Source organism: Aegilops tauschii, chromosome 3 (assembly GCF_002575655.3).
Source record: "Aegilops tauschii subsp. strangulata cultivar AL8/78 chromosome 3, Aet v6.0, whole genome shotgun sequence".
Classification (NCBI taxonomy): Eukaryota; Viridiplantae; Streptophyta; class Magnoliopsida; order Poales; family Poaceae; genus Aegilops; species Aegilops tauschii.
In genome coordinates, this window is record NC_053037.3 from 585,721,098 (window position 1) to 585,748,724 (window position 27,627).

General features: G+C 47.5%; 1 protein-coding gene across 1 annotated transcript; it reads left to right on the forward strand.

The window, feature by feature from the left end:
* The first annotated feature begins 13,864 nt into the window (after positions 1 to 13,864).
* LOC109775348 (sugar transport protein MST3-like) lies at positions 13,865 to 21,830 on the forward strand. Its single transcript, XM_073496007.1, has 3 exons — positions 13,865 to 14,320; positions 15,128 to 16,183; positions 21,706 to 21,830. Exons 1-3 carry the CDS (start codon positions 13,865 to 13,867, stop codon positions 21,742 to 21,744), a joined length of 1,551 nt encoding a protein of 516 aa, XP_073352108.1. The 3' UTR covers positions 21,745 to 21,830.
* Positions 21,831 to 27,627: the final 5,797 nt, after the last annotated feature.

The window sequence follows — 27,627 nt, forward strand, 5'->3', positions numbered from 1 at the left end:
GTGCGTCACACAAAAAGGTCAGCCGCGTGAAATAGTTTCACGGGCAGTTCATTCTGTGATTTGATTTCGTTCATAGGTCAAATTTGTCAATTTTGCCTGTGTGTGCGTGTGAGTTTTCATGGTTTGTGTTCTTGTGTTTTTGAGAGAAGAAGAGAGAAACCTCAGGAGAGTTTTGCGAGGCAGCTCGAGATAGGAGAAGAAGCGGCGCTGCGAGAGAAGCGGCGCCAACATTGACCGCCTCCATACCGCTGCCTCGGTCATCTCGTGTGATAACGGACATCTGGCCGAGGAGGTGCCCGCGATCTGAGTAAGTCGCCTTAGATCTGAAATAGACGGCGGCCACTGCCAAATCGACCATCATGCCACCATCAACATCGCCACTTGTGCCGCCGGATATCTTGAACGAGAGGTTAGTCGCCGGAGTCCTGAAGGGAGACGGCATGTTTTATGGACAAAATCTGTGTTTTACATGGGGAAAACGATCTAAATCAACCGACTGATTTTCTAATCACGTAAACCGCTCGCTAGACGCGCCACGTGTCCCCGTGGGTCGTCCCACCTCCCACTCTTTCCCTTATCTCACGGGGACCACTCATCCGTATCCTTTTATCGAAACGCAATCCCCTTTTCATCTCCATGGCTTTCTCTCGTACTACTCCTCGCCATGGCCTTGCTTTTTTTTCTCTGCTGCCGCCGTGAGGGAAAACCATCTGCGGTGGCTGGGGCGCCAGGGTGTAGACGGGCAGCCACGCGCTGCAAGCGCCTGAGCCGGGGGCGTAGGATGCTCCGCCGGTGGGCGGCGGAGCTACAGTTCAATGGGCGTGCTGCTGCACGACGACGTCGGAGTTCCAGTGCAACACACAGGTGGTGGGCGGAGGAGCTGTAGTGCAACAGCTATGTGCCGGCGGCGGAGCAGTGCAACGGCCATGGTGTTGCGCACCGTCGGCGGAGCTATAGTGCAACACGGTGGTGAGTGATGTAGCTCCAGTGCAACGGGGCGTGGTGTTCTGCGCTAGCGGCAGAGCTGCAATGCAACACGCCGGTGTTGCTATGGAGCGTCGTCGGGGGGCCGCCGGTGTTGCTATGGAGCTTCGCCAGGCCGCCGGTGTTGTATTGGAGCATCACTGATATTGCTATGGACCGTCGTCGAGGCCGCCGGTGTTGCTATGGAGCATTGTCGGGGGTCGCCGGTGTTGCTATGGAGCGTCTTCGGGTCCGCCGGTGTTGCTATGGAGTGCCGTCGGTGTGCTGTATTGCCGCATCGCCGGGCAACCGGTGCTGTATTGAAGCATCGTCGGGACCACGTTGTGTTGCATATGGGTTATGACGGCTGGGCTGTTGCCGGAGCTGAAGTTGTCCGCCGGGGAACAGAGGAACCCTCGCCGGAGTTCCAAGCCATGGCGGAGTAGGCCATGTCTCTGGCGATGTGGTGCGCCATCGCGGGAGGTGGAGTAGGTGGAGGGGTGGAGGTGGAGAGAAGGGGCGGCGCCCGCGGGTCGTTGTAGTCTCCGGCGAGCTAAAATCGCAGGGCAGGTGGAGATGGAGGAAGCGCCCGCGATTTGCGGCCACAGGTGGGGATCTGTTCGCGTGGGGGGCGTCCTGTTTCATTGCAACGCATCGACCGCTACGGGCGACGGGCTTTGCGAGGGGGAAGCGTGCACGTGCAGATCGGACGGACGCGGTGCTCTACATCGGACGGCCGCGAAGGTGACATACGAATCGGATAGCATCGCCCGACTTACGCCTAGCATCGCCCTTTACATGGGAAAAAAAAGGGTTGGGGTCTAGTTTGGTCCGGTCCAGGCCCTGATCGAGCCGCACATCGGACCAGTCCGGACTGGTCCGAGCCAACCAAGGGTGGTCTCTTCCTGGATGGACCGGCGGGGTTTCAGCACACTGAGGACACAGACGACCGGCTGTAGCCATCGCTGGTCGATGCTATCAGTGTGAGGGGCGGCAGAGGCAGCTCGGTCACGATGTGTCGTTCGTCGGGATCCTACTGAATTAGTTTGGCTGTCTAGCGCCTTTTTTTGGCTGTGCTTTTTTCAGCTGGGCGTAGGCATTTTCGGTCTGACCGAGGTGGCCTGGTTAAAAATCGAACCAAACCAACTGTTCATCAAACAACCCATTAAAAAAAGGTTGTTTACCCCGGCAGAAAAAGGAAAAAAAGGTTGTTCATTCGACCATAAATTGCAGCTCGGAAACATTGTATTTACTAACGGATCAGGTCCCGCCGGTCCGGTTTAGAGCGGGATTCAAACGGGCCATAACGCCCGTTCGGTCAGTCCACACTTAATTCAAAGTATCTAAGCAGAGAGCAACTAATCAAGGATCGCTAAGCCTTCCCAAAGGGTCACCTGGTGGCGTGCTCTCAGCCGCCACCACATGTCGCGCTGGGGCGCTCCCTCTGATTTTTATTATTTTTATTTTTCCGCACGCATTTTTGACTTTTTGATGATGTTTTTCCTTTTTTTGGCTTTTGGGTTTTATATTTGTCTTTCTCGGGTTTTGTACCAAAATAATAATAATTTACGCGAAAAAAGCATATTTTTTCTTCCATTGGATGCACGTTCGTGTCTCTCGAAAACGAAAAAAAATCATATTATCTTTTTTCCTTCCGTGAGAGGCACGGTTTTACTTCCGCACCGTGCCTCTCTGAAACAAAAAAATATGTGTGTTCTTTTTTTTCCTCCCGCGAGATGCATGGATTTGCTTCCGTGAGATGCATGGTTTTCCTTCCGTGAGAGGCACAACCGTACCTGTCAGAAACGGGAAAAAACGCGTCTTCTTTTTTTTCCTACGGCGAGATGCACGGGTTTGTTTCCGTGAGATGCTCGGATTTGCTTCCGCGAGAGGCACAACCGTGTCTATAGGAAATGAAAAAAACATGCTTTTTTTCTTCCGCGAGAGGCACAGGTCTTGTTGGGGATATTACTACTAGGTGTAAACCGGCCAAGGAAGCCGGGTTATCCCCATAATGGATTGTTATACTTAAAAGCCCATGAACACAAGGAATAAAGCGGTTTACTACAGAGACTCGAAGGCCCAAGGCCCAAAGGTAGATTAAGGCTTGTAGCTATAAACCGCCATGTAGTACATGACTTGTATTGTAAGGTATGACAAAGTAGAGACCGAGCCGGTATGTGTATAAACCGGCATCGGGACGCTGTAAGCCGGCGGGCGTCGACCTGTGTATATAAATGCACGACCCGGCGGCGGTTCAAGGACAACAAACAACAACTCGAGACTCAGGCAAAGCGTATTCGCTCCCTGGTCATCGAAACCCCAGCAATTCCATTACAACTAGACGTAGACTTTTACCTTCATCGTAAGGGACCGAACTAGTATAAAACTCTCGTGTCCCTTGTCCGGTTTAACCCCTTTAAGCTAACCCGTTGCGATGGCTCCACGACTAAGTCCTTTCGCTAGGACATCTGCCGTGACAATTCCATGACAGTTGGCACCCACCGTGGGGCTATCGCGGAATGGTTTCAAGTTCTTGAAGGGCAATTTTGAAGGGCTCAAGGGATACGCCGTGGGCCGGATGAGCAAGAGTCGTCGTGGCAAGCTCTACATCGACGACGCAGGATGGGGCCCCGAGGCCGGCTCAATCGAGTACGGGTACCGGGTCCCCTTTGGAGGAATTCATGTCTTCATTGGCAAGATCTGCGAACTGGGCCCTGAGCCGGACATCTGCACCGACCTCGTCGAGACGGCTCAGCATGCAAGCCCTGCCCAGGTTCATCGCACCGGGCCCTCATACATGCCGTACGGTGTGGTGGCATGTCCGAAGAGGCGATACGCGTCTCCGGGGTGTGCCCCCCCTCACGGACGGCGCTGCCACCGGCACACGGCGGCAGCGACGCCCGTGAGGGGGGCACTCCCCGGAGCCGCGTGCCGGGTGCCTGCGCCTGCCACCATGCTTCCACAACCGTAGGAGGGCCCACTGCAACACCTGGCGACATTGCCACCCCCCCAGGTGCCCCGTCCCGTCTAACCCTGACACAGACGACCGCCGGTTCTAGCCATTTGACTTTCGCTGGACGTAGTTTGACCGGTGGACCTTTTCACCTAGTTGTCATAGCCCAGCCATAGCTACACCCCTCAACACAGTCCCGGCACAACCCACCCCAAGATTCCCTCCGCGTCGGCCCGACGTGGCCGTTTCCCCCCTCCGGGGCACGGCGGCAGCGACGCCCGTGTGGGGGGGCACACCCCGGAGCCGCGTGCCGGGTGCTTGCGCCTGCCACCACGTTTCCACAACCGTAGGAGGGCCCACCGCAACACCTGGCGGCATTGCTACCCCTCCACAGGTACCCCGTCCCGTCTAACCTCTCTGTGACACGACGGAAGCAAGGACCGTGTGGGGGGCAATCGATATATGTTTTTTGTACATTTAAGTTAATGAAATTAGTTTGAAAAAAATAAAAAATAAAAAGAGAAAATAAATAAAATATTAAAATATTATTAGTAATATAAGCCTACGGCAAAGCGGTCGGCATAGCTACGACCACGGAACGGTAGAGCCTTGGATCGATGACGTGGCATAGGGCGGGGATCGATGATGTGGCAAAATCCATGGGCCAGGACTATGCCGACGGTGAGGCCGTCGGCATAGATATGCCACCCCACGGGACCGGCGAGTGACCCGGATCGATGACGTGGCGGTGCCACGGATCGATGACGTCGGCATAGCTATGCCGACGGGCGCCATTAGGCCGTCGGCGTAGCCTGACGCCGTCAAACGGCCATCGCCACCCGGGTAGACGGGCCCACATGATATGCCGACGGCCGCCGTAGGCACATTTGAAGCAACACCGACGGCTGATCTATGCCGACGGCCCCCGTCGGCATAGATGGACATACGCCGACGACCTTTCTACGCCGACGGCTTTAGCTGGGCCGTCGGGGTATGCCCATCTATGCCGACGGGGGCCGTCGGCAACGCAAGTTTTTCTGGTAGTGTGCGGGCCAAAGCCCAGATCGCACCCTCTCCTAGGGCGAGACGGTCCGGCCGCCGCCATCCTTGGCTGCGGCTCGGACTTGGCCGGCGCCAGCCTCAAGCGGCGGCAGCGGCGAGGAATCGAAGATGTATGAAGCCCGGCTGCGGCGCTCGCGTTCGCCCTCGAGTCGCCCGCGCGGGGCGACGCGAGGGTACCGCTTCGGTGATCAACTCGTTAGTCCCAATGAAAAAAATAACGCGCTACAGCAAAATAGCGGCGACCTCAAAATATGCTATTAGCGTGCTATATCGCGCTATAGCGTGTATTAGCGAAGCGAGGCAATTCTCAATACGCTATAGCGCGCTATTTTTTTCAGTGGTTAGTCCTAGTTGGTATATTGCCTCCTTTCTTTAGGATTCCGCCCGTCGCACTGATCCGCCGCGTATCAGGTAACCTTCACCTTCTTGACGGCATGGTGGCATATATCCCGTCGCTACGCCAGGCCTCGCACGGACGGCATCGAGGCATGCCGCTGAAGGTGACGAAGTAACCTGCTCCTCTTGAACGGCATGGCATGCACGCTTCACGGCCAGCACGGCCACCATGGAGAGGAGGACTGCTGGTTGATCTACGGTCCGGCGGCTCGATTTGGGCCCGGATTAGACCAGACCGTGACCACGTCCCTTCTTTTCCCCATATTAAACACGAACGTCCATAAATCACACCGTCTCGAAACTCCGGCCACTCCCCTCTTCATCCAGATATATCCGGCGGCACAAGTGGCGATGTCCACGGCGGCACGGCGGTTGGTTTGGCACCAGCCGGCGTGTATTTCAGATCTTCGACGCCTTACTCAGATCGCGGGCACCTCCTCCTCCAGGTGTCGGTCGTTACAAGTGGAGATGACGGTTGCAGCGGTATGGAGGCGGTCAACGCCTCCTCCCTTCTCTTCCTCACGACTATTTACCAACCCTCCGTTATCTAAGCAGGACCTGCCATATAAAAGGTGCACTACCAGTCTGCCATGTTCTTGTACTAGCGCCACAACTAGAGAGATGTGCGGGAACTTTCACAATACATTATGATATTATGGATGGGAGGCATATAGAAACACATCGTCTGTCACTACATATGTAGAAGTTATATGGATGGGGGGCACACGGCGAGTAACGCCCGCTTGTCGCCAGCAGACATCAATGAAGGATCGCTTTCACTGCCGAGAAGCTATTTCTGTGTGCAACATTGTTCATAGGAACCGCCTTGTCGGCAAACAGGCTGCACTGGTGTGGCACTCCTGAGTAGTAGCAGGTGGGAGTGTGTCTGGTAGAGAGAGGCACATGGTTGCTGGCTCCGCATCGGAGCCGACTTGCTGGAGTGAGAGACAATACCGCAAAGGGGAAGAGTGAGAAGATGCTATCCCGGAAGCTGTAGAAAGAAGGCAAAGAGGCCTCGGCTAGTCGTCCTCGGGCCTTCCGTTCTCGTGATACCGTGCCTACATGCCAGAAGCAGCATAAGTAATATCCAATAACCGAACCAAAAGAAACGGTGGGATATGTGTGCCAAGACTGTTCGAAGGTATCCTATCTCGTCAGTGGCAGCCACTACAACCTCAGGGAAATCGGCATGCCTTAAGCTGATAGATGAATGATCATCATCTTATTTTCTTCTCTTTTTTTTCTACTTGTGTTTTTCATTTGGTTTAGAGCCATATGTTGTTGGTTAGCTGCTGATGTGTTGTTTGCTACTGAGGCAAGACCGCACGACTCACTCGATGATGCGCCTCCACCATGTGCATTCCTAGTTCGAGTTCAAGGGAACGAAATAATGGTGCATATGGCAAAGTGAATTTAAAAGCTATCTCAAAACGAATTGGGTTTGCTCGGGAATAAAGTACAGAAACACGACTAAGCCTGTGGGCCGGATCAATTTACCGTCGGCCCAGCAGCAGGATCAAAGGTAAAAAGAATCACATTGTGTGAAACATAGGGACATGCTTTTCCAAATAAGTTTTGGAAAAGCCAATCCAGATTATCCCATAAGAGCGTGTAATTTCCTGGTGTCCTGCTGTGAAAAACTGAAAATGCATAGGAAACATACATTCCAACAATTCAAGAAGACACAAATAGAACCTCGTGTTTCGTATCCAGGATGATATATATGAGCAAAGACTGATATCCACCCTATTTAGTCAGTAAGAAATTTGTTTGCAAAAGAATTTGTGCATTGCACAAGATTGCTCAAGACTATGAAAATTTAGTGAGTAAGTTGTCTATATGACCCTATTATTCCGGTTCTTCCATAAAATTGGTGTGTGATTCTTCAAGCATGCTTGAACATATTAATTCTTAGCCAATGCAGATAGAGAAATACAATTATAACAAGTGTCAAAGGCCCAAGTAGGCAGTAATATAGTAAGATAGAGTAAATGATATGAACTTCGAAGTAGATATCATTTATATTGCAACAACTCAGTTTTTCAAGGGCGGCAAGAAAAGTATTTAGAATACCATGTAGCAGCTAAGCAAGAAGCTTGTACTAAAACATTAGGTGCACATGAGAAAAATGTAGCCATTTGATGGTCATCTGCTTCTTTAGATTCCATACCGATGATTTTAGATGGTAAAAAGAAGCTAGTTCTCATATGATGGTAAAAAGAAGAAGCCCATAAATAACACGACCCAAACATTAACCAACAAATGTTGACCTGCTTAGCTTCGTCGAAAGTGTATGAAGTGTCTCAAACCTCCATACATGCATGGAGGCCGGCATATTTATGTACTGATGTAGAGAGAGATGATCTTGTGATGTGTACAATAATCGGTTGAGAAGAGTTCAACCGTGAGAGGATTACATGGGGAGATAGAGATAAGAGATAAGAATCTAAAGAAGTAAAGTCTATCTCTGACTCCTAGTCTACGTGATACACAAGCCATGGGCTAGGTCCAGCCACGCCACAACATGACTTGTTTATCATACTCCCTTAATCAAAACTTCACCGACTTTATATTACGCCTGAATTCTTCAAATGGTCTTTTAGGTAACGCTTTAGTAAAGCCATCTGCAACTTGACCTTTCGAGTGAACGAAAAGAAACTCCAATTCTTTGCAAGCAACTCTTTCCCTTACAAAATGATAATCAATTTCAAGATGGTTTGTCCTTGCATGAAAAACAGCTTAGCTGATAAGTATGTAACACCGAGATTATCACACCAGAGACATGGAGTTTGAGTGCGACATATTCCAAGTTCTGTCAACTTAGACTTAACCCAAATGATCTATGTTGTTGCATTTGCCAATGCCTTATATTCTGCCTCAGTACTTGATCTTGAAAATTTGGCCCAATGAAAATTGCAAATCCACCTGTTGACCTTCTGTCATCCAAACATCCCGCCCAGTCAGAATCAGAAAAATCAATAACAAGGGTGGATGATGATTTGCTGAAGGTTCGGCCAACACTTAAGGTATTTCTCACGTATCTTAGTATGCATTTAGCAGCAGTTCAGTGAGTTGTAGCTGGTGCATGAAGAAACTGGAAGACCTTATTCACGGCAATAGAAATATTAGGCCTAGTAAGTGTCAAGTTGTGAAGTGCATCTATAAAACTTTCGTATTTGGTACCATCCTCTTGATCCAAGGGGTCTCCTTCTGTAAGGGGGAGTTTCTCTAAGCTAGATAGTGGTGTTGGTGAAGTTTTGCAATTTTGCAATCTGTTCTACTCAGAAGATCAGTTGCATCTTCTTCTTATGAAAGATGCAGACCACCTTCTCTATTTTTCTTGACCTCAATACCAAGAAAATAATGCAAGTCTCCTAGATCCTTGAGGTCAAATTTTGAATTCAAATCTTTTAGCGAAGCTGTCACTGTTTAATTAAATGAACTTTTAACAATGATGTTATCAACATGTCTGAGCACAAATATGGATGTATTCAACTAATTGTAAATTAACATTGATTTATGAGACTTGGAGGCAACAAAGGAAAGTGTTTGCAATTTTGTGCTCAAACGAGAATACCATATGCTATACGAGCTTGCTTTAGTTCATAGAGAGATTTGTCTAGCCTGCATACATGAAACGGTTTATTTTTATCCTCAAATGGCATGACGGAAAACATTATACACATGTAGATGTCTGATACTCCACCCTCTGGACACAACAATAGACAGAACAAGATGAAAAGTGGCAGCTTTAACTACAACACTAAAAGTGTCCTCAGAATATATTCCATACTTCTTCTTGAAACCTTCATCAACAAGTCTGGCTTGATAACAATATATGGTACGATCCGACTCTTTCTTTATTCTGAACATCCATTTGCAACCAATCGAATTTTAACCATGGGGTGAAGGAACTAGTTGCCAAGTTCTTTTCCTTTGAGATGCTTGAAATTCCTCTTCCATATCTTTTATCCACATTGAATCTTTACTTGCCTCTTAGTATGTACTGGTTTGTCCTGTAGAACAAGCCAAACCAAATCCGGATCTAGAGTCGATGCTCTGCTAGCTTGGGTGCCCATGATGGTGCTCCTGTTCCCACGATGTTTAGTGTAGGGGAAGTTCATCAAAAGCTCTGCGCCTCGGTGACGGTGGCGGCGACGCCTTCTGGTATCACTCTCCTCATGCGGTGTCGCCTTGATTCGCTCCTTGCCCTCCCACAATGGCGTGAAAACCATTGTATGCCTCAGCTGACACAGTTATCACGTTGCTTCAAGCCATGTGTTCTTGAGGGCTTCATCGATGAGTGTTATGGCCCCTCGGGGCTGACTGTGTGACAGAGTGACTCATGTTCATTTTCTCACCGACTTGCATGAGGAATTTAGTTGTGCACGTGTGTGTGTTTCCATTATCGGCTTGTTTTTTCATGCCTTTATGTTTGACCAGCTTTTTACAATTTCTTTGATATCATGTATAATTTCTCCTTATAGATTTATTAATATAGAAAGCATGCGAAAGCTTGTTTCAACAAACATGGGTTTGAGTAAAAAAAAGTTGATAAACACCTGCAATTTTACTCATACTACTCATAAATATTACGGTCACATCGATTTAGATCTAAGACCCAAAAATACGAAGTAACTCTTATGACTAAGAATTACCATTGACATCTCTCGGAAACTACTTCTCTATGGTTTTAATCTCTGCAAGACAAAATACCCCCAAGACTTTTTCACCAACAAAAACATTACCAAAAAATCATTTTTGAAAGCTTATTGTGTCACCCAACCAGAAATATTGGAAACCTTGAGAGATGAACATAATAGGGACGGGTACGATTCCCTATAGGTGTAGGTCAGAGAATCACAATATCTTCACCATAGTGTCCATGAAATATTTCACCTTCAGAAAGAATAAAACCAACAAAAAAAAATCTTCATGCACTAATATAGCCTCGTCAGACCAATTATCAAATCAGCAAGCACAAAAAACTCTCTAACTTCCTGGAACCACCAACAAGTAATGAGAGTAATTTACTCTTGAAGATCCGGGGCCCCCCACCTCTTAGTGCCATGACAGTGGTAGGAGAAGAGGGGACCAAAGAGTTTTTGTGGCGATGGTGGGGGCTAGAGTTCTCTCGATGTAGTAGAATAATGTAGCCATTTGATGGTCATCTACTTCTTTAGATTCAATACCGATGATTTTAGAGGGTAGAAAGAAGCAACTTCTCATATGATCGAAACAACTATGACACAACTGCGGTTTAGAAGAAACCCATAAATATCAGGACCCAAACGTTAACCAACAAATGTTGACCTGCCTAGGTGTGTCAAAAGCGTATGAAGTGTCTCAAACCTCAATAGATGCATGGAGGCCGACATATTTATGTATTGATGTAAGAGAGATGATCTTGTGAAGTGTACAATTATCGGTTGAGAAGATTTCAACCGTGAGAGGATTACATGAGGAGATAAAGATAAGAGATAAGAATCTAAACAAATAAAGTATATCTCCGACTCCTAGTCTACGTGATACACAAGTCATGGGATAGGTCCAACCGCACCACAACATTACTTGTTTAACATCCTCCTTTAATAAGAACTTCACCAAGTTTAGATTGCGCCTGAATTCTTCAAATGGTCTTGTAGGTAGCGCTTTTGTAAAGCCATCAGCAACTTGATCTTTCAAGTGAACAAAACGAATCTCCAACTCTTTGTAGAAAAATCTTTCACTTACAAAATGATAATCAATTTCAACATGTTTGGCCCTTGCATGAAAAATATTGTTAGCTGATAAGTATGTAGCTCCGAGATTATCACACAAGAGGCATGGAGTTTGAGTGCGGCATATTCCAAGTTCTCCCAACATAGACTTAACCCGAATGATCTCTGCTATTGCATTTGCAAATGCCATATATATTTCCACAATACTTGATCTTGAAAATGTTGCATGTTTCCTTGCACACCAAGTTATCAAATTTGGCATACAGAGAATTGCAAATCCACCTGCTGACCAGAAAAATCACTAACAAGGGTGGATGATGATTTGCTAAAGGATTGGCCAACACTTAAGGTATTTCTCACATATCTTAGTATGCATTTAGCAGGAGTTCGGTGAGTTGTAGTTGGTGCATGAAGAAATTGACAGACCTTATTTACAACAATAGAAATATCAGGTCTAGTAAGTGTCAAGTAGTGAAGTGCACCTACCAAACTTCTGTATTTGGTGTCATCCTCTTGATTCAAGGGTTCTCCTTCTGTAAGGGAAAGTTTCTCTGAGCTAGATAGCGGTGTTGGTGAAGGTTTGCAATTTTGCAATCTGTTTTACTCAAAAGATCAACCGCATAGTTTTCTTGAGACAGATGCAGACCACCTTCTCTATTTCTCTTGACCTCAATACCAAGAAAAGAATGCAAGTCTCCTAGATCCTTAAGATAAAATTTTGAATTCAAATATTTTAGCTGAGTTGTCATTGTTTCATTGGATGAACTTGTAACAATGATGTCATCAACATGTATGACCACAAATATGGATGTATTCAACTGATCGTAAATGAACATTGATTTGTTAGACTTGGAAGCAACAAATCCAAGTGTTTGCAATTTTGTGCTCAAACAAGAATACCATGCTATAGGAGCTTGCTTCAGTCCATAGAGATTTATGCAGCCTGCATACATTACACGGCTTATTTGTATCTTCGAACGGTACGAAGGAAAACATTCTGCACTTCGAGATGTCAGAAACTCCACCCTCTGGACACAACAATAGACAGAACAAGATGAATAGTGGCAGCTTTAACTCCGACACTAAAAGTATCCTCATAATATATTCCATACCTCTTCTTAAAACCTTTATCAACAAGTTTGGCTTTATAGAGATCTATGGTACCATCTGGCTTTTTCTTTATTCTGAACACGCATTTGCAATCAATCAAATTTTTACCTTGGGGTGAAGGAACTAGATTCCAAGTTATGTTCCTTCGAAGTGCTTCTAATTCCTCTTCCATAGCTTTTATCCACTTCGGATATTCACTTGCCGCTTCGAATGTACTGGTTTGTCATGTAGAACAAGCCAAACCAAATCTGGATCTTGAGTCGATGCTCCGATAGATTGGGTGCCCATCATGGTGCTCCTGTTCCGATGATGTTGTGAGTAGGGGAATTTCATCAAAAGCTATGCGCCTCGGCGACAGTGGCGGTGACGCCTTCTGGTATCACTATCCTCATGCGGTGTCGCCTTGATTCTCTCCTCGCCCTCCGACACTCGGGTGAAAACATTTGTATGCTTCGGCTGACACAGTGCCACGTTGGTTCAAGCCATGTGTTCTTGAGGGCTTCGCCAATTAGTGTTATGTCCCCTCGGGCATGACCGTGTGACAGAGTGAATCATATTCTTTTTCTCAGTGACTTGCATCTGGCATTTAGTTGCGCACGCGTGTGCGTTTTTACCTTTCTTAGATTGTTTTTTCATACCTTTATGTTTGATCAGCTTTTTAGGATTTCGTCTATATCATGTATCATTTGGCCTTATAACTTTATTATTACAGAAAGCGCACGAAAGATTGTTTTGAACAAACAGGGGTTTGAGCAAAACAATTGACAAACACCTGTAATTTTATTCATACTACTCATAAATATTACAGTTACATCGATTTCGATCTAAGATCCAAAAATACGAAGTAACTCTTATGACTAAAAATTATATTGACATCTCTCGGAAACAACTTCTCTGTGGTGTTGATCTCTACTAGAAGAAATACTCCCAAAACATTTTCATCCGCACAAACATTACGAAAAAAAGGTTTTTGAAAGCCCATTGAGTCAACCATCCAGAAATATTTTAAGCCTTGAGAGGTGAACATACTAGGGACGGGTATGATCCCCTATACTTGTACGTCGGGGAATCACAATATCTTCACCATAGTATCCTTGAAATATTTGACCTCCACAAAGAATAAAACCAACAAAAAAACTTCATGCACTAATATAAACTCAACAGACCAATTATCGAATCTGCGAGCACAAAAAACTCTCTAGCTTCATGGAACCACCAAATAGAAAAGCAAGAGTAATTTACTCTTGAAGATCGGAGGGCCCCCACCTCTCAGTGCCAAGACAGCGGCAGGAGGAGAGGGGACCAAAAAGTTTCCGTGGCGATGGTGGGGGCTGGAGTTATTTCGATGCGATCTAGGTCAAAAAAAGTAACTGTCGCTCCAAATCCAACAGTTGGACAGGGCCGGGGATCCACCAATCCCTCCAGGGCTTGGTTCACTGTTGGGATTTAATCCCAAAAACCGAACTCGGTCTAAGCCAGGTGGGAGTACGTAGCCCAGCCCATTCTCGAGGAGCACAATTTTATAGGCTTCGTCCTTGATATAAGCAGATTGAGCTGCGCTCCTCTTCTCTGTGGCATGCTGGCATCATATATTTCCAACCTTAATAGTGAGCTAGCAAGTATTCGTCCATCCTACCATCCCTAGCTTAGATCAACCATGGCCGGTGGCGTCGTGATGAACACGGCCGGTGGAAAGCCATACCCTGGCAAGCTCACTCTGTACGTCGTCTTCACCTGCGTCGTCGCCTCCACGGGCGGCCTCATCTTCGGGTATGACATCGGCATCTCAGGCGGCGTCACTTCCATGGACCCCTTCCTCTTGAAGTTCTTTCCAGAGGTGTATTGGAAGAAACAGGAGGCAAGCAAGAGCAACCAGTACTGCCGCTACGACAACCAGCTGCTACAGGCCTTCACCTCCTCGCTCTACCTTGCCGCCCTCATTGCCTCCTTCTTTGCCTCCACCGTCACGCGTGTCCTAGGCCGCAGGTGGTCCATGTTTGCCGGCGGCTTCGCCTTTCTCGTGGGAGCGGGCCTGAACGGCGCCGCGCAGAACATTGCCATGCTCATCGTTGGACGCACATTGCTCGGAGTCGGCATCGGGTTCGCCAATCAGGTACGAGGTTGCTCACTCCAATGACTTTTCTGCATGACATGAAATTTGTGCGGGTGCAAATATATCTATATATATCGCCATCAAGGTCACATCACAGTTCCATATGCAAATATATGTCGCCATCAAGTTCACATCACAGTTCCGTATGCAAATATATGTTGCCCTCAAGGTCACATCAAAATGCCGCCACATGCAAATATATATCGCCCAAGATGAAGCCAGGAATTTCAAAGAGCTTGACTTCTTTGTTGTTCTGCGTCACTCGTTTGTGTCTTACTACCTGTGTAACTTAATATAAGAAGTTTCTTAACACTATGACAGTGTCCAAAAACGTCTTATATTTTGATACACATAGATCGAGTAGTTATTGATTAATTACATTAACAGTTGCATCAACAGGTACGTACACAGAAATGGGAAGAGAATGAGACATATATGGGGCACATTCATTTCTTTGTTTCATTTGTTTAGGATATGCATGGACAACTGGGGAAGATATATAGATTGAAAACCAACTAAACATCAAGTCCCATTGACAATTTTTGAAGTAGTAAAAAATAGTATAAAAGAAAAGCATGAACTGAGGTGGTGCTAGGTGCTGTCTTGTAGTATCTCGTCCATGTCTATCCCACTGGGTTACTATGTGCAGAAATAAATCGATAATTGTGCAAGCAAGTATGAAAGTATATTGATGGTGAATGTAGTCAAAATCATCCAATATTATGTGCACGCCACATAATTTCGGGCATGATGAATAAAGTGTGTAAAAGTACAATTGAATGATTACTTTGATACGCATGCATGCAGTCTGTGCCGTTGTACATGTCGGAGATGGCACCGGCGCGTCTTCGTGGCATGCTCGGCACTGGTTTCAACCTCATGATCACCACCGGCATCCTGACAGCAGAGCTCATCAACTACGGTACCAACAAGATCAAAGGCGGCCATGGTTGGCGCTTCAGCCTGGGGCTCGCGGCTGTGCCAGCGGCGGTCATCACGTTCGGCTCACTCTTCCTCCCTGACACCCCCAACTCACTGATGGAGCGAGGCCACCCAGAGGCGTCCCGTCGGATGCTACGCCATATTCGCGGCACCGACGACATCGGTGATGAGTACGCGGACCTGGTGGCAGCAAGGGAGGTGTCAAAGCTAGTGCAACATCCATGGCGCAACATTGTGTTGCGCAAGTACCGTGCGCAGCTCACCATGGCCGTGCTCATCCCCTTCTTCCAGCAGCTCTCTGGCATCAACGTCATCAACTTCTACGCACCCGTGCTTTTTGAGACACTCGGTTTTAAAGGGGACGCGTCGCTCGTGTCGTCAGTTATGACAGGCGGCGTCCTCGTGCTTGGCTCGCTGGTGACAATGCTCATCGTCGACAGGCTGGGGCGACGGAAGTTGTTCCTGCAGGGTGGCGCGCAGATGCTAGTGTCTCAGCTCGCGGTGGGGACGCTGATCGCGGCAAGGTTCGGGACGAGCGGCGTTGGAGAGATGCCCAAAGGCTACGCGGCGGCGGTGGTGCTCTTCATCTGCTTGTACGTGGCGGGCTTTGTGTGGTCGTGGGGTGCGCTGGGGTGGCTGGTGCCGAGCGAGATCTTCCCGCTGGAGATCCGGTCGGCAGCGCAGAGCATCAATGTATCGGTGAACATGCTCTTCACCTTCGTCATCGCGCAGGCCTTCCTCACGATGCTCTGCCACATGAAATTCGGGCTCTTCTACTTCTTCGCCGGATGGGGGGTGGTCATGACCGTCTTCGTCGCGCTCTTCCTGCCGGAGACTAAGAACGTCCCCATCGAGGAGATGGTGCTTGTCTGGAAGGGACACTGGTTCTGGAGCAGGTTTGTCGGAGATGATGACATCCACGTTCAAGAGCCTTGAGTGGAGATGAATAATTGTAGATGACAACAACCACGTTCAATATCCTATTACAGCATCTTCAATAGTTCCCTCAAAAACCTCTTCCTATTACCTTTAAGTACGTTCAGGGGTCTGTCAATAAAGTTATTGGATTTGAATGGTGTGCGGCTGTAAATTCGATCTTATAATTCCTGTTTCTCTTTACACTAATGCATACATTTTGACCATCAAAATAATATATTTTTATCTTCAACACATACTCCCTTCTTCCCAAAATCTTAGGCGCCTAACCTTTCTCAAAACTTCAAAACATCTAAGGCGTGTTAGCACTGAGCCCTGATATTCTCTCTTGTATGGTCAGAGTAAACTAACCATTGCTAATGGTGGATTAGCCAACCATGTTTGTAAAGGATATCATGGAAGAAGAACGCATCATAACCAATCGATCGGCTCGACCCCTCTGCGAAAAAAGGCACTTCCCGCGTCACCCTGCCCAGGGCGACTCGGCCGCGGCCAGCAATCCACACACCAGCGCCGCTCTTTCCCCTCCTCACGCCGCGCCGCCGTCGGGCGAAGCCCCCGTGGCCGACAGCGGCGACCATGCTCTCTCCCGCGGCGGCCTCCGTCTTGTAGGGCAGCAGGTTGCGAGATGCATCGCCGCGCACTGGGGCTCGGGATCCCGGCGACCGGTGGCAGACCTCACGTCCTCACATGGGTGTGGCGGCGGCTACCGGCGTCGTGGCTATTTGGGGATGCGTCGGGGGAGGGTGTCAGGCGTGGCACTGCCCAGATCCAGCCATCGGGATCCAGGGGAGCCCCGCGGTGGTTGGCCCTGGTATTCTTCAAGCTCTATAACTTCGATCTGCTTCATGCTGTGCTCCTCGATCTGGATAGCTTTTGGCGCATTGCATCACTCGATATCTAGATCGGAATTGATCCGGTCGGGAGCGCCCTCATCTTCAGCCAGAGAGGTTTTATGAGGGTGTGGCGCGAAGCTTTGCTGTCTTGTCGGTACCATGGAACAGGTGGTGAAAAAAGTCATGGTGGCTGCGATCGGAGACTTGTAATAGCGGATAGGAGTTTTAGTTGCGTTGAAGACTGGCGGCATTTTCCTGTGTGTCCGGTGTTGAGCATTTGTAGTGGTGGCCTTGGCAGGAGGGGGCGGAAACATAGGTGAACAACATTTTTGGCGGTGCTTCTCGAGTTCCGAGCCATGATCTCCAGGGTGAAAGCCCAAGGTTTGGCTTTCCTTGGTTGTACCTGGCAATGGTCTTGCGAAGGCATTGTTTTTGGGATCTCGGACTCTCTCCAGGGTGAAAAAATATAATTTTTTTATTTTTGTTCGTAGTTGTGTGCATCCTTGATGTATTTCAATATTTTGTTGGTGCAGAGGCAGGATATAATTGGTATCTTCGTGATATTAATATATTCCATTTATCAAAAAAGTGGAAGAAACTTTTTGTAACCATGGCAATAATTTGTGAGAAGCCTTGTGCTAATTTCCTTACCAAAAGCTTACACACCCTACATAATCGGAAAGAGGGAGTATCATTCATCCTAATTTCAAATCTACAAGTATGGAAATTTAAATTCACTCATAGTAAATGGTCGAAATGCTTTCGAAGTAAACATGAGGAAGTTCAACACCCATGTAGCTCCCACAAGTGCTCCACAAGGTCATCATAAAGTTGTTCATGCCCCGTGGAGTCTTCGATCTATCGACGCACTTGAAAAAAAATCTCAAAAGACAATGTTCATCCTTGCTTGGGTTCGAGAGAGCTATGTAAATTTTCTTTCCCTCATTCTCATAACAAAATTCCTATGGCTGACCTGGTCGATGTTCTATGTTCATACTGTGCATGATGACACACAGTCATGATGCGCCATAAAAGGTTTTTATATCAGAATCTTGTTGGGCCACAAACTATGGCGAATCAAGCTTGCAACACCCTGAATACTAGCGCGACATCTTTCCTGCAGCAAGTTGATTCTTCAAAGCATGGCGTCGTGCCGTGCCCAGGAGCAACAAGTAATCAAATTTTTTGACCCACCCACCACCCATCTGTTTTCCAACATCGAAGATCTCACCGACATCCTGGAGGACGCAGCCGATCGAGGAACACTCGGAAAAGGATGAGGAGATGTGCAAGTTTGCGGGCAGTCTACAACCAGCCATGGCACCGTCATGCACGTGGCATGCGGCCTCGGTCCAGGAGTTCTACATGGTTGATCCGCCGAGCTTCATGGCCAGTTATGAAATTTTTACCATATATGTGGAAATCAACATGGCTACCTTGGATATGACAAAAATTATAGCATATATGTGTATTCTTTAGGCGAATTCTAATAAAAATTATGCAATAATTAATTTATGTTATAAAGGGAAAAATACTTCACCTATTTTTACTTCATGTCTTTTTGGAGGATTATTGAGAACTTCTACAAACCATGTGTGGTAATAAAGAAGTTACAGTTCAAGTTCTACGTGTTATGGACTCAGTTTCAAAATACACACACATAACTGAACTTTCCAACGCCATTAGATTCACCTAATTCAGAGTTCGAATGCAAAAGTTATAGGCATTTGAAGTCAGTATGACCTACGGTTGGTTTTCACTGCCTCGGAAGTGTGTCCATCCCCTTGGTCGTCATGCCTTAGTCCCAGATAAGTAGATCAATCCCCTAGCGTTTTTCTTGGGTTTTATTAAGTTAAAAGTTAGCCATTGCGAGGTACTTCGATTGTGTCCAACGTACTGGACAACAATACTATCAGAACCCCACATTTATCAATACATTATCTATATCCACAATATTCAGATTGCTTTGATCATATTCTTTGTCGTTCTTCGATGGTTTCTAGGAACAGATCTTCGGGGTTATGCTAATCTTATTTTATGGGATCGCCATTAACCTCTAGGAAATTAGTTTGCTGATTTCTAAGTAGCAACGTGGTTTCATGTTGTAATCGGATCGTCAATCGATATTTATCATCTCAATGAAAGATCGTCCAACAAGAGATACATATTGGAATTTATTAGAAAACTGCCCCCGCGTCGCTCCCTCCCCACTGCCCCCGCATTGCTCCCTCCCCATGGTGACACGGGTGGCGGCGGTGCATCTCCGACCTTCCTCCACTCGTCCCCGCCCTCTCCCTCGCTGCCGCCGGCAGATCCCCCGCAAGAAAAGCCGGGAGGGAGCGGGCGGTGGCGGGCCTTGTTCCTCTGCCCAATGGAGGCTCGCTTGCGGTGGGCTATGCGGCGAGGCATCAGCTAGTGGTGGGTTGTGCGGTGCTAATCTAGGCATCATCCTGGTTGCGTGGAGGAATGCCAAGGAGGCGTCAGTGCTCGGCGGTCGTTGTGGCTGCGCGCGCGATGGCTCTTTGGCCAAGATCATGGAAACCCGATTTTCCTGCTCTGGCGTTTGCCTTCGAGGTTTTATGTCGCGCGGTTGTGCTCCAGCGCTTGTGGCATGGAGGCGTTCTGTTGGGTGTGGCAGTGTGGCGCGGCGCGCACACGGTGATGGTGGGGGCTTGATTTGGGTCACGGATGGCCCGAACTTTGCCCGGGTGGGCTGCGGCCGGAGTAAGCTTTGGCAAACGAGCGTCCTCTCTGTTGTCACTCGTTTGTGGTTCCGATCACGGCAGGTTGGTGTCACGGTATGCTTTGGTTGTGGCTTGCGTTGTGGACGGGCGTGCGCCATACAGCATGGTTGGCCTCGGTCATGTCGCGGCTGTGTGTTGCTGTTGGCATATAGGTGGCGATGTGGCTTGTTGGAGCCCTCATTATTGTGGTGATGGTGGTGGTGCCAACATCGATGTATGCAATCCACCATGGTGATGTGGAGGCCATTGCGTCCTTCTGTTCATTCTGGTCATGCTTGCCACTGCTGAATGCGAGCGGAGCCGCGACTTGGTCTCGTAAGGTTCACAGCGGCCTGGTGCCCACCCTAGGTGAGAGGTGCCGAGGCATAAGGCTTTGGGCGAAAGCTTTTGTTCTTTGACAGGGGGAATTGCCGGTGATTTTGGCGCCTATGGGTGTCCTCCTCCATGGAGGCATTTTGGAAGAGTACTTGCTTACACTGAGCCATGACCGTTTGGGGTGGAATGGACATTGGAGGTTGTTGGCTTGGCCGAACCACTGGCAAGGTTCGGTGGGGTGGTGGAGCGCAGAGCTGGGCGAAGCTTTGTGTTCGACCGGGATCCATGCCAATGATGGCGATGTCCTCGGCTGTCATTTGCCTTCTTGAACGCGTTTCCGAAGATCTTGTTCTCGATCTCTCGGGGCAGAGGCCATGTTGGGAGTTGGTGGTCTGCTTTGGTTGTCGTTGGTGGTTATTTTCTCTTCTTGTCTTTGTTGTTATTGTGGTTTTCCGGCCTAGTTTCCCTCATATACTGGGTCATTCTGTATTTGTTTTTCCTCTCTTAATGAAACTGTCTTGCACGTCAAAAAAAAGGATCATGCCACCTTTGCCTATCAATTGGTATCCGGCCTTATATCACACGATCAAACCCATCCTGATGTAGTCGGACTCCTCTGGGGCACTATTTATTCTTTCTAGGAATATGTTGGCACGTTCCGTGTATAGACATCTCGCAGTGAAAACCAAAGCACTCATGAAAGAGAGGGAGTTTGTTCCCAAAAAACTTAGGAAAAAACAAAATAGGGTTGCAGATTGGCTAACTAATTACAGTCGTACAGAGTTAACTGTTGTTGTATGGATGCATAGAGGTCCTAGGTGTATTGAGGAACTTGTGCCTCTCAATTGTAACCCTGTTATCAGGGAATAATATAAACTCCCATCTTTCCCTGAAAAATAAAAATCACCTAACGCGCTGGTCACTTAGCTCAATCACCCAAACGCTGGTCACTAGCTTAATTAAAGTACCCCTCACCGAACCGTAGCTCCTAACCGCACCCTCTCGAGAGCAGGAGGCCGGCCGAGACGGGGTGCCAATCTAGACTTTTTCTTTACTTGCGTTGCACCAATATATAAATAATCTAAATGCTTCAAAGTACAGCTGCGCTATTCGGGCTTCGCGAGCGCATGCAAAAAGCTCACCCTATAAAAATAGTAATTAGCATTCTGTGTCATCAGACTGAAGCGAAGGGCAGGAACGAACGGAATCAATGTGTTCCAATTTATCCGATAGAAATGGTTTGCTTTTGCACATCGAAACCAAAAATTAATCTCGCAGATACATATAATTCCGAAGAATAGGCGAGTGATTCATACACAACATCTCTTTCTTTTATCGAGGGTTCCTTTTTTCAGATCTTTCTCCTGGTTTTGATCATCACCGTTCACCTACTTGTTACGGAGATCCCGACTAATGCACAATGCAGATTTTTTTAGCTTTTTTTACAAACAAGCTTTAGCAGTATGTTTGCATGTCATGTTTTTGGATTTCTCTATTTGTTGAAAGTGGAAAGGAGTCATATTTAAATCGGAAACAACTACTTTGGTATAGTTACAAAGGTAACCGGTGACTGTTGAATCGACAGTAGTTACGAAAGGGGGAAATAGCTCAGTTTGGGCTTGGAAGCAGCCATCCTTTGAAGAAAGCGTAATAGCTCACTGGTCTAGCTCCATGGCACCGAAAATGTCTCAGGGCTCAAGTGATTCACCGAAGCGACGAGACCTTGAAAGCAGCTTTTTCAAGTGTCAGTAGCCGTCAAACAGAGTCGTCAAGAACGAAAAGCTGAAAGAATGAAGCGACCCCTATCCGAGACCCTCGCTATCGAGGACTTGGTTGCATGTGAAAAATACTCGGTGCCACAAAGCCTAAGTTGCTTTGCAAAGCTCTCGCCCGAAATTGACTTGGCTTCGCCAAAAGGCGCTCTTCGACTTTCTTTCTTCCTCCCGCGCCCGCCTAAGCCCGGGTGAGCTAAAATTCCAGGGTAATCGCACCCTTGACTCTATCACAAGCTATTGGAATTGGCTGGAACCGAGACTGCTGCTACTGTAAAAGCATCAGGAACGTGTCAATTCACCGAATAAAGAGCTCTTTCCATTGATTTATCTCATTCTCAAGATTTAAGGCGATTCCTTTCACACCACTGGCAAATTCCACCATTTCTCCTGCTTGAATCTCGTTCAATCCATAAACACTACCCCCTGTCGAAGAGCCGTCCATCTACTTACTGCCTGCGACCGCCTTCTTGTCGCCCGCCTTTGTCTCTCCCCTCTTAGTGAACCCACTGTCAGTCCAATCCTTTTTCGGACTTGAACTCAGTGGGTTCCAGCAGCTAGCGTATGCCGGAGAAGAACCACAACCTGTGCCGCCTTTATCGGGTGGGAGAGTTTAGAACCAGTTAAGCCAATAGCTGCTAGGATTGGATGAATCGGTAATCTTTCTCTGTCTTGTGAGAGAGAGTCCCCAAATCCTTGATTTGGCCAGGAAACAAAGCACTGCTTTGGGCCCAGGAGTTGGTGTAGCTTTCCTGGAAGGGAGATCGGTCTCCTCGATCGTTTCCTCAAGTGATCTGTCACTCCTCATCAACCTTGTTCTGAGGGCACACTAGAGAAAAGCAAGGACAAGTAGCTAGTTGACTAACGCATTCGAGCACGTACCGAGGTCAAAGAAATTCGACAAGTTCTTGGTCGATCGCTTCTGCCAATCGGAATAGGAATGCGAAATCCAAGTGGCCTCTCGGGGAGGACTGAGTCAGTTGTTGGTTTGTCAGCTAGATCCGGCACAGGACAGGGCTTTTGGAGCAACGCAGCAGCCGTAAGCCCCAGATAGGGGAGACATGCCCTTTAGGGCGTATCGACCCGATGCCGCAGGACTGCGAACCGTCAGGTCCTTAGTACCTTTCTGTAGATTGATGCACTAATAAGACTCCAAATCCTTGGTTTGAGCATCCCTTTCTTTGCTAGTATGAGGTGAGTTTGTTGCTTCTTCCTCTCCGGACAGTCCTCCAGAAGTGGGTTCTGGTCGGTTTGTTTTTCGTCCGCCGCGTTGGCAGAGTCGCAGGCAGCGCCTCGGATAAAAGCACGGACGAGCCACATGCAGGGAAACTTGCACGTGTGGTTCTGGCCGGGGACCCCGGTGATATGAGAGTGGTGCAAGACCGGGACTGGGTTCTCTTTCGGATAGGCCCTGAAAGGAGAAGAAAGGCTGAAATGGACTGAAAATGTGCCGGCAGTGACCTCCCCTGAAACTGCATGAGACGAAATATGCATGAGATACTCATTTGGAGGGGAGTCCGCAAAAAGGATACAGTTAGTTCAGAATCAAAAAAATGTACAATTTCAAAGGAAAGAAGGAATGGCAAGATCTGCAGAAAAGAGGCGACCCGCTTCGTTTGTGGCGCCTTCGGCCACAGATCCTTCTACTGTCCTAGGCGAGGGAAGCAAGGTAACCAAGTCTGCGCTCTTTGGACTTTTCAAACTTAGCGAACTGAAAGATCTGAGTAGCTAAAGTAGTTCTAGTCTTTTTTGATTACTCCTTCCTTTTTCCCATCATTTGACATAACATAATTAAGAAACTGTTTGATGGTCAACGGAACGAGTAGAGAATAAAAATGCCCCATTGAGATTGAATCTAGAGGAAGAAGCAGCTCCCCGAAGGAATCCTTCTAACTACCACCTACCTACCTCCCGCTTTTGTTCGGACAAGGCGAGTTTCCTAAGATTCACTTTTCAAGCCTTCTCTTTCGTAACCTTTGATTAGTTCCTTAGATGCCCTTAGCAAGAATGATGCAGGAGCAAGAAAGTCTATTTCCTCCGCAATAATTCCGCTAACAGCCTCTATAATACAATGATAAATAAATGATCAATTCTATTCCACGATGTATTCCTAGTTTGAAAAGAGATGCCTAATTATCTGTTTCCTTGAATACCAGAGTTGCCTTTTGTAGATGAGAAAGCCAACAATTTTGCAAGGAGTTGATACGAAAAAGTAAAGTATCTATTCATGATCTCGTCGACGTTGCCTACTTTACCCAAATCAGTCAAGAAAGGACATATACGTGCATTTATTTGGGCTTAATAAAAATTTAAAAAGCCATAACTTTTGAATCAATTATCGGAATTCAGATTTGTTTTCACCATTGGGTTTCTCGCGACGAGTTCTTCAAAAGTAGATTCCATATGAATATATTTCGACAAACTTTCTGTTTTGAGCAACTTTGGGTGCTAAAAAGGCAACTTTAGTGCTATAGAAAAACAACTTCTTCTTAGTTTGTCTACTATGATTGTCTATCAACGAGAAGTCATTATAAGCTGCCTCACATGACTATTTTGTTCACTAAATTCACATATAAGTTGTCCCCGAATGCTTATTAGTGTTGCAGCAAAATTTGGAGACGTCGGACGCACCATCCCAAGCCATTCAATTTGGCACAAATATCGCGCAGGTGTTTTCCTGTCTAGTGTGGTGACCGAAGGTATGGTGAGGCCCCTCCCAACCTTTTTCAGGTGTCATCGTTGCCTACAATCAATGATACTGTTGCCTAAAACTATGTATCCGGTTGTCCACAATCAACCATACAGTTGTCTAAAACCATGTATCATGTTTCCCATGATCAACCATACAGTTGCCTAAAACCATGTATCCGGTTGCCGACAATCAACGATACTGTTGACTAAAACCATGTATCCAGTTGTCCACAATCAACCATACAGTTCTTAAAACCATATATTCAGTTGCCCACAATCAATCATACAGTTGTCTAAAACCATGTATCCGGTTGCCCACAATCAATCATACAGTTGTCTAAAATCATGTATCCAGTTGCCCAATCCTCATGAACAGAAACATTACCAAGACCATAACTTGGCTAATATATAAAGGTTTTAGATACCTTTCAAGTCTGCGTTATAGAGATGCGTCAATAATGTATCTCATATGGGTGGGATCCCTTGGTACGATCGAAACTACTTGGCGGATTCTGCTACTCTTGTGTCTTAGGAGATGGGATCCAACTTGATGTCGGAGGGAGCAATGAAGGCTGAGGGGCCTTGAGAACGTCGCCTCGTTGTTCGGTTTGGAGGATTTCGGTCCTGTTCAAACAAATTAGGTGACCATCATTTGATGGTTAAAGGTGTCTGCAGAGGTTGATCCCGACATTTGCCGTGATTGAGTGTCCTTATGGTAGGAAATTTAGAGATGAAGTTAGTTAATTGGTAGTCATGGTAACCAACTTAGAAGGATTCTTCGCTGATAGGTAGAGGGGGAAAAGTTAGAGTTGCTTTCCTATAGCATTGAAGTTGCCTCTGTAGCACACAAAGTTGTTCAAAAAAAAGTTTGTCGAAACCTATGGGATCTAATTTTGAAGAGTTCGTCTTGAGAAACCTAATAGTGAAAACAGATCTAAATTCCGACACCCGAATCAAAAGTTATGACTTTTTAAATTTTTGAAACCAGAAAATAATTGCACGTGGTCTCTCGGCTGAGGTAACCTGACGATGTGAGACTGTATACTTTCCTTTTGAGTAGGCTAAGATGACATGTCACATCATTTTCCTAATATGGAGGGTGCGCTCTCGACAACTAACGGGCACCGCGGCGCTCTGTAGCCACGTTCTATAAATAACAGTTTTGCTAAAGCACATCTAGATGTGCCATAAGTATTGCACATCTAAGTCCTATATTATTGATCTTACATTGAGATTCGTGTGAATATTTTTTTTCCTCTTTATGCTTAATTCACTCACTTAGATGTGCAATAACTATAATATATCTAGATGTGTCCTAGACACACCTTATAAATAAAGGGCCGGCGCCGGAAAGGAAGTAAGGGCCGGCTTCGTTTAGCTTATTCCTCCGTTCCGTTATTTGTTTGCTTCACGTACCGGACACTGACATTGTGAAATCAAATCAGTGGTTTATCTTGGTGGGAGCAGTAAGTACATACTCCTGACAATTTGCTTTGCCAACTATTAGAAAGAGAAACACCTGCAACCCTTCAGTTTCCGTAGCTCTAATTATGCGCAACCATACACGTTGTAGCCTATATAATATGAGTACATAAACGAAGACAAATATCCATTTTTTCTGACTTCGTCTTTGGAATAAGCAGACAACAGACTGAGCTAAGAGCATCTCCAGCCGCGCTTCCAACAGGCCCCAGACGACTTTTTCGGTGTCGGCGCCGAAAAAACGCCCAGTCGTGTCCCCGGAACGCCGAAATCCGCTAGTTCGGCCCGTTTTTGGTCCCGGCGGTCGCAGGCTGAACCCGGCGCACTGGGGGCGTTCGGGGGATCCGGCGAAAGGGAAAAGCAAGGCTGGCCCACACAGTCAGGCGAAAAGTCAAGTCTTTCTCCCCGACTCGTCTCCCACCCCCCGCCAACAGCTGTATCCCGGCGCCGCCCACCGCCCGCCACCGCTAGATAGCCAATCCCCGCCGGAAAATGAGCAGAGGTTCGCCGAGGCAGTCCCCTCCACCAGCAGTTGGGCGTTTTTTCCGCCGTTTCCAATCCCGGAGGGGCAGTTTAGCGGCGGGTACGCGCCCACCGCGCCTGCAAGGTGTTCAGCGATTTGCCTGCCTCGGCGATGGACTCAGACGACGAGGAAGCACTCGCCGCGCTGCTGGAGGAGGAAGCCGAGGCCGACGTCCAGGAAGAGGAACATCTCATGGTGCTTGCCGCCCTCGCCCAGCTGCTGGCGAGCAATGAAAAGCCGTGGCGAGGTGGCTCGGCGCCGGGGCGGATGAAAGCAAAGAACCGACATCGTCTCGAAGGCTACTGCATGCTCTCCTCCGACTACTTCGCCGATGCTCCACTGCACGGCGACAAAATATTTCGGCGCCGTTATCGGATGAGCTGAAAGCTCTTCCTCAGGATTATGAATTCCATCCGGAAGTTCGACAGCTACTTCAAGTGCAAGATGGATTGCACCGGCAAACTTGGATTCACCTCGGTCCAGAAGTGCATGACGGCGATGAGGATGCTTGCATACGGAGCTCCCGGTGATTCACTCGACGACTATGGGCGCATGGCCAAGTCCACCACCATTGAGTGTTTCTACAAGTTCTGTCGGGCAGTGGTGGCAGTGTTTGGACCGCAATATTTGCGAACACCCAATACGGAAGACACTGCTCGGATCCTAGCACAGAATGCAGCAAGAGGATTTCCTCGGATGCTTGGAAGCATCGACTGCATGCATTGGAAATGAAAGAACTGCCCATTTGCTTGGCAGGGGATGTACAAAGGCGCCAAAGGCGGTTGCAGTGTGGTACTTGAGGCAGTGGCCACACAGGACCTCTAGATTTGGCACTCCTTCTTAGGTATGCCAGGAACTCACAATGACATCAACATGCTGCAGTGTTCCCCTGTCTTTGCCAAGCTTGTTGAAGGTCATTCTCCTCCGGTGAACTTCGAGGTCAATAGGCGGCACTACAACAAGGGGTACTACCTAGCTGATGGCATCTATCCGAGAGGGTCTATATTTGTGAAGACTATATCAAACGCTGTGCCAGGAAGCAAGAAGTCCCTAGGAGGCTTGCAGG

What these genes read in the sequence shown, in the direction of transcription:
- LOC109775348 (XM_073496007.1), top strand. Translation starts at nt 13,865, where the DNA reads ATGGCCGGTGGCGTCGTGATGAACACGGCCGGTGGAAAGCCATACCCT. An exon ending in GCATCGGGTTCGCCAATCAG is followed by an intron (nt 14,321 to 15,127) that starts GTACGAGGTTGC and finishes GCATGCATGCAG; the next exon opens with TCTGTGCCGTTGTACATGTC. An exon ending in TCGGAGATGATGACATCCAC is followed by an intron (nt 16,184 to 21,705) that starts GTTCAAGAGCCT and finishes GAAATAGCTCAG; the next exon opens with TTTGGGCTTGGAAGCAGCCA.